Source organism: Gouania willdenowi, chromosome 5 (genome assembly GCF_900634775.1).
Source record: "Gouania willdenowi chromosome 5, fGouWil2.1, whole genome shotgun sequence".
Taxonomy (NCBI): Eukaryota; Metazoa; Chordata; class Actinopteri; order Blenniiformes; family Gobiesocidae; genus Gouania; species Gouania willdenowi.
Window position 1 is genome coordinate 11,180,015 of NC_041048.1, and position 13,707 is coordinate 11,193,721.

The 13,707-nt window shown below is 34.9% G+C and overlaps 1 protein-coding gene across 1 annotated transcript in view; it reads left to right on the top strand.

Moving 5' to 3' along the window:
• snta1 (syntrophin, alpha 1) overlaps positions 1-3,005 on the top strand; it is a 41,042-nt gene extending 38,037 nt beyond the window's left edge. Inside the window, exon 8 of the mRNA XM_028446949.1 lies at positions 1,566-3,005. Within this exon, the coding sequence (XP_028302750.1) occupies positions 1,566-1,658 (93 nt within the window). The 3' untranslated portion in view covers positions 1,659-3,005. The remainder of the gene's footprint in view (positions 1-1,565) is intronic.
• Positions 3,006-13,707: the final 10,702 nt, after the last annotated feature.

A 13,707-nucleotide genomic window follows, 5' to 3' on the forward strand; every position in this document is an offset into this window, starting at 1 on the left:
GCAACAAATTCATTTTTTTGAGTCATTCTCAAAACTGTTTTGCCTAAAAGGTCCTAAATGTTCTTATTAGTGGATTTGTGCTTATTAAACGCACCATATTAATTTCACTGTTATTTAAAGACAAAGTTCTTATAGAGTCATTAGCAAACTCACGGGGCTTCATTGTAAAGATAGAAGCAGCAGTTCATGTATGATGGTGGATTACAGACTCTATAACGCTTCTATACATAGAATATAGAGATTAGGACTTAACAACCTTTCTATACCATCAAAATAATGATCTAAAAACCTTCATTTTTATTCTATTACATTTTTATGGAAGAGTTTTAGGGCCACAGGAGAAAAAAAAATTGGAGGCTAAAAAAAAAAAAAAAAGCGTTATACACCACAAATAAAAGTCAAAAATCAAAGTTGAGATTTTTTTTTTTTTGGAGGTAAAAAAAAAAAGTTGAAAATCAATAGACATTTTTTAGGGCCACTGAAGAAAAAAAAAGTAATGCACTTGGAAAAAGTTGAAAATTGATTAGTCAGGATCCCTGCCTATTACGTGGGAGACCGGGGTTAAATTCCCCGATGATGAAGATTACATCATTATTCATCCTGTGCTTTTTTTTTCTAAATTCATAGAACAAGTCATTTGTTTGTTTTACTTTTCCAGGAACTAACAGTGCTTTAGTCTGATTCAGTTTGCTGTGTTGATTATATATTTTTTATCTAAAAATCTGCAAAATGGTGACTTGTACCTGCAAACCGACTGTATAAAAATGGAGAAGATTTAGGATGTCCAATAGTGTCCTGGTTTGTAAAATATTTAATAGATAGGATAATGATAAGTATAGTTTAATTAGTTCCTCAAACAGGCATTTTGTACAAACAGTCAGCATAATGAAAAAACAAGAGTGGACTTTTTTCTTGACATGCATGAATTATTTATATATATATTTAAAAATTTTTACCTCCGTTTTTTTTTTCTTTAGCGGCCCTAAAAAATGTCGACATTGATTTTCTTCCTTTTTTTTTTGTACCTCCGAAAAAAAATCTCGACTTTGATTTTTGGCTTTTTTTCTGGAATGCATGAGTTGTTTTTTTATTTATTTATTTTTTAGCCTCCAAATAGTTTTTTTTTCTTCTGTGGCCCTAATTCATTTTGAGTAAGTCTTCGAAAGCAAATTCATTTTTATCAATTTAATTTATTTATTTATTTTTCCCATTTCATTTTATTTGCACAAATAAGACAAAAAGACCATTTGAGGTCTTGTAAGACCACCTCCCCAAAGTCAATTTAGACAAAAACAGGCATTAGCAGGTAGGTCAATATTTTAAATATAAATACACATATTTAAAGATTACTTGTGTATTAACATTTTTTAGCTGTATTTTAAAAGAGTCATTGATTCTAACTTTTTTATTTTTACTGATGTAAAGAAGTGAGACAGAAGGGAAGTTTTTAAAATATTGTACTTGTCATGTGATCTTTTTATATAAGTAAGCTTCAAGTTTATATGTTATTTCCTACGGTTATTTGCATTTTAAGCCTGATTTTTCTCTTTTTTTTTCTTTTTCAGCAACTGGACCTTCACTCTTGTCCTAAAACCATCGTCTTCATCATTCACTCTTTCCTCTCTGCAAAGGTTAAGCGACTTGGCCTGCTCGCATGATGCTAACTTGCCATTAGCGCATCCTAAATGGAATATTCAATAACAGAAAACAGCACAAGATGACATGGAATCCTCAACCAATGAGGGCCGGCCTTCTGGTTCCATTCAGCCAATCCAGGTCTCTGAATTTAGTTTTTTTTCTTAAGCTCCTCCCACTGATCTTTTTTCACAGGAGTGAGCAAATAATTGGAAGAATGTGGGATATATGTGAAGCTAATGATCATGAGAGAGAAGATTTTTCAGTAATCAGACATGACACACTGTAGTGTATCTTGTTGTAGGTCATGATGCTGCATCAGAGTTCTTTTTTTAAGTTTTATTTTATTCTAGGACTTCTGACACAAAGGATCAGTTGTTAGTCTTTATGTGCTGAGTTGTGAGAATGATACATGCTGAAAGCCAAATGTTTGAAACTGATACAGAACAAAGATACAGTTTCAGTGGAGTGCGCGGTTGATGAAACTGAGTCACAAAAAGGTTTATTGGTGTTGGAATACAGTATTGTTTTAGTAGAGTTTACGGTACAGCTGCTTTCACCATGATTACAGCTTAAGAAGCCTTATATAGTCTATGAAATGACTTTAAAAATCACATTTTATTCACTTTTCATGATTTTCTCCTTTTTTTTTTTTTTAACACATTACCTATATGGTTTACTCAAAAAAATAGAGAACGTAGAAAAAGTTTTGTGGTTTTATGGACGACATTTTTTAACCAAATTATACACATTTCAGTGGTTTTTAGTTTCTGTTTCAGCCACTTGTCACTACAGTTTTGTTTTCTTTTGTATAAAGACATGCATCGTAAGTCTTTTTATGAGCAAAGCTACGTCTGGATCTTACAATAATCATGTCTTAGGTACATCAAAGGCCTGTACTATGAAGCTAGATAATTACATCCTGGATTTATGTCTGTTAGCTTCACCTAACCAAACATTCTCCGTTACACAGAAGCTGTCCTACAAAGGACGATATCAACTAGCTAAGTTAAGCACTGTACTCTTGGGAGGTGTTTTAAAAATTCTCTTTATAATGGTTTTGCTACAGTGATATACTGTATATCCCTTTAGCCTCATTCAGAGGGTCAAAGTTGAAAAAGTTTTTAGAACTGTTAAAAGCAATAATATAGTTGTAAGAGTGCTTACAACTGCCACAACAGAAGTTAATCATATTAATTTGTGTCGTCGGTGCTGGATAGCTAATGCTGTTTGCTGTAGTTTTAGCATTTCTGAGCAGACTTACCCCCAATTTCCACTGAATTTCAAGTAACTACATCACCAAAATGTCATAATGTGTAAAAACAAAATCACATTCACTATATCGTTTCCTCTCATACTGTAACTGCACTGTAAACTGCAACAACTCTGATTTAGTTCATGTTTTACTGGTGCAGTTTTATCTCTTCTCTGTTGGCTGTTGCTAAAAAAATGTGGCTATGACAAATCCAGAGAGTCCAACCTTCTTGTTCTCCTTCATTAGGAACACTGACCTGTTTATTGTTGCGTCTATAACACATACCTTTAACTGCGTTTTCGCGCGATTATATAAATATCGTGAGAACTGCTCTGTCTCGTGACGTCACAGTCGTCCAACCGGAGTGCACCGTGGCACACTCAAAACACAAGCGGTGGGGATTACCGGATAGTGGGGCAAAACGGAATCGGTGCCGTGGCGCAGCGGAGACGTATCCAGTGGAAACCCCCAGTAAAAGTAAGAGTACTGCATCAAATTTGGCCTGCTCAAGAAAGTAAAATGATAGAAAAACATGAGACATTTTGTAAATTAACTAAGCTGTAGGTTTCTCAGCCCGTCCAAAAAGGAAATTCAATTTAAATTGTTGAAAGAACTTATCAATATTTTTCAAAATCTTGCAAATTTTCTTATAATTATTCCACGAACTTAAACAAAAATCTGAAAATCAGAGAAATTTAAGTTAAGATCGTTCAGGGACTGATATACTTACATATTTTATAATTTATATATTATTTATACATGGATTTCCTCTTTTTCCCACCTAAAAGCTGTAGCCCACTTTAGCTCAAACTGGTCCGTATTTGGCCCCTGAACTAAAATGAGTTTGACACCCCTGCATTACAGAGCCTTTTAATGCATACTAACAACAGAAAACACATTGCGCAGGCTAGGTCTGATACGTAGCTGGGGAATGATGTAATGATGTAAAATGTTGTAATCACTGATTTCTAACAGAGTTAAATGGTTTTCGTAGAGCCATCATAGCTTCTTAAATCACAGTATTTGTCCTAACAGCAACAAGAGTTTGTCCTTTGCATTTTATGAGTTTTTATTGTTGTTGCTCTGGGTCAATAATGGAAACATTTAAGCATTAAATGAATAAACTACATGTGGTGTTGACCTCCATACTATCTACTGTCAAACTAACAACTGGTCAGGAGTTCAGCAAAACACTTTGGTTAGTTTAACCTTGACACAAACCTTTATCTGTTAACAAACTTCTCTTTTTTTGTCCCATCCCTTTCATTGATGTATGTACGGTAGTTATAATGTGTGACCACAGGTGTCGCTGTTTTTAATTTACAAAAAGTTGCACAATGTTGCTAAAGATCGTTCGTATTTTTTATCAAAGTCACGGTTTCCTCGAAATTCATCCTTCATTTCAAAAAAATGTGTGCCTAAATTCACGAGAGTGTTTACATCGTAAAGTGTTTGAAAATGTTTATTTCTTTGAATATAGGCTGAATATTTGCAGTAAGCCTTTTCTCATCCCTCAGTACTAAACAGACTAGTATTAATAATATATATTTCTAATCTAAGATCCTTTTGGCTTTTAAAAAACAAATTGTATTGTATATTATTTAAACAATGGTGTGCCTTGCAGGGTTGTTTGTATATACACATGTAATAAACTTTGTTAACTTTTACTGATTTCTTTGTGAGTCCTCTGACTATTCTTGAGTTTGTACATGTCTGAAGACCAAAGTGAAATAATATGTTAAGGTTTGATTTATTCTGACAACTTTTTTCAGGAAATGTACTTTGATCATGAGAATAAAATACAATATGACAAAAAAAAATACACAAAATATTTACTAAAACATACAAAACGACAACAAACACAAAATGATTACAAAAACGCAAACGAGAAAAACATACAAAATGAGAGAAAAATAACTGCATGATACACAAAATTACTTATAAAAGATTACAAAAATAGAACAAAAACAAAACAACCAATTTTTCTTTCCTATATTATTGGTCAGATTGGTCACTACTCTAAATGCTGACACGATTATTAATATTGTGACTCTCAGATCAGACAATAATGTGAGAAAAAAAAATACAATATGACAACAAAAACACACAAATTACTCCAAACACACAAAATGACAAAAGGTACAACTGAAACACCCAAAACTATTACAAAAACAAACAAGAACATCATACAAAATGAGAGAACACAAAAATAAGTGTATAAATACACAAACGGACTTAAAAACACTCAAAATGATTCCAAATATAGGACAAAAAATAAAAATTTCTTTCCTATATTAATGGTCAGATTGGTCATTATTCTAAATGCTGACACAATTATTAATAATGTGACCCTCAGATCAGACATGATATTTTTGTGCCTCTGTGATCAAATTTGCTGCATCTCTGCTACATACAGTGACATGCAGTCAGGGTAGGAAAGGTAGGCAGTGCCTACCCAAGGGTGAATTGATATTTTGATTATAATATAATTATAAACTATTTATTTTTCAATTGCCGATAGCCTACAGTATCTATAAGTTTGAAAGTGTCAGCATTTTGTGCTTTTTATAGCTTAAATGACTAAACATCGCTATTTCTGTGTTATATGTATAACACTACAGGCAGGATGAAAGCACTAGAGACGATGAAGAAACTTTCTTTTGAGGAAAAACGACAGTTTTTAAAAGATGGGAGACCAACACCTGAGTTACCAGACCTTAAGCAAAGGAAAGGTCAGAAAATTGTTTGTTTTTTCCACAGTGAATGGTAGGTTTGGCTCACCTCACTGAGGCTGTTCCGAGTTGTTGTTGTCATTGTCAGTTTCTGCGTTTCCAACATAAATAACGAATGCGCGGCCGTGTCACAAGATATATTTTGTTGGGAGAGTAAGGAGGCCATATTAATTCATTGTTTATGTTTCTTTAATCGTGTTTTACGATCTTGATTTCTTTAGATGGCTAAATGCTTGTTCATGTGGATCTTGTTGGGTTTTTTCTTTTTTTATTATAAATTTTATATTTTGATAAGCACATTGAGATGACTTTCTTGTAAATTGCTCTATATAAATTAAGTTGAATTGAATTGAATTAACATTTGCCAGCAGAAACATATGGAATTGTCAATGGTGTTAACATTAGTGGTCTCAATTTGCAACGCCCTGTCTACCCAACCCTAGTGCTACATTATATTCAGACCTGTGTGAGTTATGTGTTTTACAATGATTACCTGTTTCTGTTTATCTTGACAATCCAACAGAGCAGCCCCAGAACCAGCAGAAGAACCGTGACAGACACACAGAGCAGGTCCAGGTTCATGGTATCTGCCATTGTAGTTCTGTTCTGTGAACACCAGGGGGCAGCAATGTACAACTGAATAAGTTAGTCTGGGAGAAAAAAGAAGTTGGACTTCTCAAGACAAAAATATTCTATCTATATTAACATATAATCATTTAAAATTCATATTAGGACCAAAAACAGCACTTTGACGAAACAAGGTTTATGATGCCAAATGATACAAGTTATACTTTCTTTTATCTAGGAAAATATAAACCAATACTTGTACAACTAAAATGACCATTGAACTTTTTTTTACGTTGTACTTTTCGTGCTACAAATGCATACAGTTTTTTTTTTTAGCTTTTTACTCCCTATTCCCGCCAGTTATTCATGTGATTAGGCACATTTTACTGGTCAGAAGTTACTTACATTTTCTCTTTTTGCTTCACGTTTGTTATTTAACTTTCTTGTATTCAGATGTAGAACAGAAGATTGTTTAAAACGGTGAGTTCAACATCACTTTGTTGTGCCTGTATGGAAAATAGAGCCTGGTGTATCAACAAATAAAGAAAATAAATTACAAAAAAAAAAAAAAACAAATACTGTACATTTAAAAAAAAAAAAAAAAAAAAAAAACGAGACAAACAAGAAAAACAACAACAAATCAATGTATTTTTTTAAACGAGGAGACAAAAAACAGCAAAAAAAAAAAAATAAAAATTGAAGAGAAACAAGAAAATAAACAGTAATTTTTTTTTTTTAACTCAAAGACAACTACAAGAAAACAAACAATTGACGCATTAAACATTAAATAAATATAACTATATTAAAAAAAAAACCAGAGGAGATGCTCAACATGTGGCTCTTTATCTTAAAACTGTATTTATTCAAAAAAGTCATTTTTTTTGTATTTGTCCAACAAAGTAAGGTGGAGCACAGTAATGTGGAACACATTTATTCACAAAACGTGAAAAAAGGACACAAATAAAAAACAAAACAAAAATGTGGATTAGAATAAAAGGCTTTATAATTGCATTCTAAAATCATAAAAACAGCTCAATTATAATCGAAAGTACGACACAGTGTTTTTCAACCTTGGGGTCGTGATCCCATGTAGGGTCACCTGAAATGTCGAGTAGTTGATTAGAAAAGTGAATAATACATTTTAAAACGATTGTTCTTTTTTCAAATTAAAACACAACCCACCAGGCATGTCTCACCCGAGGGATGCGGGGGGTGCGACACCCACACTTTAATGAAAACAAAAGTTCATCCCGATCACTTTTTACAGAGGGATTCATTGTTGAAAACAGATTGGTCCAGTTTTGAGTGACTGATGATCAAGCCAATCACAGCCAGTCATTTGACGAAGCTGCAAGAAAGTATGTGTTGTGTGGCTCAATGAGCCTGTTTTTTTTTTTTCACACAAACTACTAGTTTGATGTAAAGCTGTCCTTACATAGTGACAGCTAGAGCAAATATGACAAAAAGTCACTTTTATAAGAGTTGCAGACTGCACCTTTAAGAGGAGCAAATATGGCAAGTTTGGTGTAGTTGGAGAAAGGGGTAAAAAATAAGTAAAAAGTAGCTCAAATTATTATTGTCAAAGTGCCTGTGTCTTAATAAATGTATTTATCTATAACCTTTTACTGATTTTGGGATTCTCATTCATGTGTGTGGTGCGTGAGCTGCAAATGTTCTGACCTAAAAGCTGTATATGTAACAGAGTAAATGTAGCACATTACTACCTACCACTGGTAATCATTATCCTGACGTATTTCTGTTGTATAAATTAACTTGTTTTAGATGAATAAAAACAGGCTTAATGAAATCTAAAAATGTATCTAAATACCTTTGAAACGCAGTCTTATATATTTGGCATTCCTGCATGTTTGTGTTCATTTTGTGCAAACTACCAGTCACAGCAGACAGATGGCAGCAGAGAGCTTTAGATGATGGACTTTCTGTGTTTCCAGGCTTCAGTACACATATATGTGCAGTAGGGGTCTCTGTGTCTCCATGCTAACCCCCCCCCCAACATGATTTGGTCTTCATTGGAGAAACAGAGCAAACATTTAAGCTTTGATTGGTCCTGACCCAATTCAGAACAGGACATCCCACAATATCCATAACTCTACCCCCTCCATCCCCCCCCGGCACCAAATTACAAGAGAGGAAAAAGGACAAGCGATTAATACTCAAGCTCATGCAGAGCAATTCATATTCCAATAAATGGAGCATGTTATCTATTTTCTCACTCTACTCATTCATTGTGCTTTTTCTTTCGGATGTACGCATTCAAATAATACGAGTTTCAGGAATGAAGACAAGAGGAAGAACATTTAAGATGATGTTAAAGAATCACTTTCACATCATCTCAGAGGGCCCATGGGCGAGGACGAGGGTGAGGGTGAATTCTGAATCCTGTGTGATTGGAGAGTCAAATCCATCTGTGGCAGTTTGATTCCATTCAAAGTGGCTCCTGGGCAGGAAAAGGGAAGAAAGGAGTCGCTCTTTCTAACTTTGACAAGGCGACTCAGCATCTCTTCTCTCCTTTACTTTTCTCTCTTTTCTTCCCCACTCTTCAATCTCATCCATGCTTCCAGAAGCAGGAATTACAGGCACTCTTTTGATGGAAAAAACATAGCTGGCTTTTTTCCCAGTCACCAGTTTTCTTATATTCCTAATGCAACAGTATGACTTAAGTACCAGGTTAGAGTTATTAAACATGCCAAAAGCAAATCGTATTTTTGCTCAAGTAAGCTGCTTGGAAATATTTCATCTGGGTTCCCTTTTATTCTGTCCAAATGTAGTTATGAATTTTAAAGTAGACTTGTATTACTGGAGGAAAGAGGTGTGTGATCAGAATACTGAGCAAAGCCCAGATTGACTTTCTTTTTTTTTTTCTTCTTCTTCTTTTCTTGGAGCAGTAAAGCAAGAAAAAAACGACTGTTGTCAACATAAGTGGGCAAATAAGGAGGAAAAGAAAGCAGAGAGGTGATAAGGTAAACATTGGCTGCTGATTAACAGGCTTTTTGATTCATTTGGCCAGCATTGTACCAGTGTTCACCCTAGAACTCTATCGCTAAAATTAGTAACACTATCAGTCCATCACTATCACTTGGGGATTTTTTACCCGATATATTATACCCAATAAAAAGTAATTATAATGAAAATATGTAATACATGACAAATTTGTGTTGTGTTTTTTTATTTTCAACTATACCATGCCTAACAAAATAAAATAAAAAAAAACTAAAGTTTGGACTCTAAAAATGTTAACCAAAATTACTGAAAAATTAGGAATGTAAAAAAATACTTAGAAAAAAAAACTTGGTTTTTGGTCCACCCATTTCTGGGGTATTTGAAGCTTCTCTGGTAGGCATAGTCTCTTAGACCAGGGGTTCTCGATCTCGGGGTCGCGAGACACTGGGAGGGAGTCACCAGACACCTTTAAGATAGTATAAATATATTTTGAGCAATTTGAGTGTATTTTTGCTTATTTTTAGCCGTTTTCTGCAACTACACCTATGTTGCAATATTTTATTCTATTTTCATCACTTTTTCTTGACATATTTTAACTCCTTTTAATGAATTTTTGCTACATTCCTCCCATTTCTTCATCAATTTTGGTTTTTAAAATTCCATTTCACCACCTTTTCCACCGTTTTTGGTCACTTTTAACCCATTTTATTTCTGATTAAAACAAGGATTTACATGACTAATACATCATGACACAAATAATAAACTTCCAGGATGACAGTGGATAATATTCAGAAAAATAAATGTGTTTATCACAGACTCATAGAACAATAGACCATCATTTTGCTGACTTTATGGATGGGCTCCAGAAAGCTCTCCCCTATATTCCCCCTTATAGACGGCCCTGTCTTCACTTGACTGTTCTTCGATGTTCATGTCTGTGTTCAGTGGGGGTCCGTGGTCTCTGGCACTTTTATTTAGGGGTCGCGGGCTGAAAAGGTTGAGAACCACTGTCCTAGACACACAAACACCTGCAGGAAAGCGCAACAAAAAATTGCATTTTTGGGGGTAAAAACAGTGTTCTATACTTCTAGGGTTAATCTAGTTGTTGACTAAAAATGTTCATCTTCATTTTTATTGACTACACTTTTTTAAGTAACAATAACTAGACTATGACTAATTGGAAAAATACATGTGAATGAAAACTATATTAAAACATATTTATATTTAAGTCAACTATCAAAAACAAAACTATAATGTTCCCATGGGATGAAATCCAATTAGAAATACATTTATTTTTTTGGAAGGCCTCCAATCAAAACTACTTTTGTTGCGTGGAAAGCAGGACAATGATCCAATAGGAAGTAAGATGTTCACACTGATCACATCAAGTCTGTCTATCTGTATTTTTACAAACATTAATATCATCTCATCTTATCAGGTTGATGAATAGTAATTGAATCTTTAAAAAAAAAAATGTATAAACTCTTATGCTCTATATTTTAGTCGACTATATCTAGAACAAATTTAGTCGACTAAAATCTTAATGTCATTTAGTTGACTTAAACAAGACCATATAGTCCTTATCATTAAATTTTGACTCAAACTAAGTAACATTTTAACTCAATTCAATTAATCTTTATTTATATAGCGCAAATGACAACAAAGCCATCTCGAAGCGCTTAACAGAATTTCTATTGGAACAACACACCATTAGGGTAAAATTAACCTAACTTTTAGTCAAAAGACTAACTAATTCAAAATGTGTTATCAAAATTAACCCTGCATTGTAAAAAATGATGGTATGTTTAATGTGTTTTTGTTATTTCATACCGATAAGCAAAATCTTTTGACTGAACCTATTCTATGCTTCATCACATAGACATTGCGATTCCAAACCCCTGTTTACTGCTTCAACCCCTTATTCGCCTCTATTTCACTTTTAGTATTCATGAGCATATGCTCCCGTGTAAAGTCCGCTGTCAATAAATATGCATAGTCTTAATTGTTCCCATCATAATTAGTTGTGCAGTTCTGTTCTTTTTTGGCTCAGGTGGATGTTAAAGCCCTTTCTTTTGTCTATGGTTTGGCACCTCTGATGATTTCCATGACAATCATTGGAGTGAACGCTGAAGTGAGAAAAGGAGAGAGAGAGAGAGAGAGACAGAAAGAGAGAGAGAGAGAAACAGTTGCTGGAATAAAGCCCCATTTCAATCTGAATAGTTTATTAATAGAGCTGGTTCCAGGCAAACAGATGGCAGCTGCCAAAAACAAACAGAGAAATCACAGAAATGAAAACCTTAATTCAATTAGGTGGGAAGCATTCCTCACTTCAGCAGTTATTGAGCAGTTTCCATTAATTCGATAATACATTTTTCAGAAAAAAAAGATTGTATTCAAAAGGCCCCCTTTCCAGAAAGTGCTTCTGTTTTCAATATGAGAGGATGACAAGCAGAGAAAGGAGACGCTCCAATCTGCATGGATGTGTGTGAGTGTGTATGAATGTATGTGGGCGTCAGAGAAAAACACGACTCAAGTCATTACAAGGCCATGGTTAACAAACGCAAATAAAGCTACACGACTAATTAAATTGTGTTTCTGTAAATTAGTAGTTAACAACAAGGCATTCCACTGTTTGGGTCATGTTGTAGCATTTTACTTTTTTATACTATGTTTTATTTTGGTTTGATTTCCCCCTGATTTATGGGGAAAAAAAACACAACAGAAAACCTAATTTATTCAGGCAATAGTGTTGATCACTTCAATAAAATGATAAGTAACCCCATGTGGATTTAATATCATCGTCATCACAAATGCACAAACAACCCAAATGCCCTTAATCTTGTGAAGGGGTAACCCAGTATTGATCTAGTGTACACCTACTGTTGTACTCAATACCACACAATATCCAAGACCATAAAAATCAACTTAAAAAACCATGACAAGGTTGAACAGTTAAAGAGAATTCCCTCTTTAATCTTAGTTTTCTTTTAAATACATTTGACAGACAAAAACAAAGGTGTCTGCAACTCTTTCAAAGAACAACATGCAAAAACCTCAAATCTTGACCAATTTGTTTAACTAAATTCTTGCAAAAAAACATATCCTTTAGTTACTGTTAAGTCTAGAATTATTTAAAACATCTGAAAATGGGATGTTTATTTGTCAACTGAATGAGGCCTAAAGAAAGTGTTCAGTGGTTTTGCAGGTGTCTGACACATAAGAAACTAGAAAATATTTCCAAGTAGGCAGAACAATCAGTGAGCTAATGCTAAATGTCCATCCATCCATCCATTTTCTAACCCGCTTGTTCCTGTTTTTCAGGGTCGCGGGGGTCTGCCGGTGCCTATCTCCGGCTCACACTGGGCACTATAGGCGGGGGTACACCCTGGACAGGGCGCCAGTCCATCGTAGGGCAATACAGACAAACAACCACTTATACATTTAGCGTGGCAATTCAGAGCCACGCTAAATGTTTAAAGTCAAATTACAACATTTATTAATCACAAACAGTTCCAAGTGTTTCTCCTTATCACATTAAAGAAATTGAAGAAAAGCAGACCAGTGCTGGTTTCCACTGATCCTAACAGAATATTTGAGACCGAGACAAGATCAAGCACTACAACACTGGCAACACCATAAGTCTTTTGTATCATGGAGCAGGTAGAAGCTATAGATAAAGCATGGGTGGAAAAGTCAGAATGTACGGTGCATCATTATTTATCAGCTCCAAAGCCAGCATGAACAAAGACCTGACAGAGTGACCAGGCTTACTGCTAACCCAAACAAGTTCAGATATAGTACGGCCGGGCCCGCGGAATATCTCCGCGCCAAAAAGCACGTACCACATTCCCGAGAATTCAGTCAAATGACTCGGTTACACCGGGTTAAAAAATGGGGCCCTCGGGGCCCCTTGGCTCCCCCGTGGCACATACGGAGTAATGGGCCCCATTCATATATTGATGTGTGTCAATTATTTGGTACCACCAACTGTCACAATATTTGACTCACAAATAAATGAGAAATCAACTAAAAAAAAACGGGGATGGGCCCCAAATTGAACTGTGCGAGGCATAATCATAATCTATGTTGAAGTACCTTTGAAATAATATATCACACGACTATGTTCCCATAAATTTGGAAATTACCGGAAATTGGGGTGGGCCCCCGGGCCCCATTTTTAAAAAAAAGGGCTCCGAGCATCTGATCATTTTCGAATTCATTCATAGAATATTTATACCAAACTGCATTCCAATCTAACAAGAACTACTGGAGGAGTATTCATATGAAAAATGGAGGCTCGGGGGCCCCCTGGCGCCCCCGTGAGACGTACGAGGTAATGGGTCCCATTTATATAATGGTATGTGCCAATGATTCGGTACCAACCGTCGTAATATTTGACCAGCAAATAAATGAGAAATTGACTTTCTTTTTTTCTATTCTTTAGGGGCCCAAATCATAAATTGGGCTCTGAGCATCGATGCTTGCATATCCATAGATTATACCTACCAAATTGCAGCCTGATCCGTTCACGAATAACAACTAGTGTACACAAGAAGA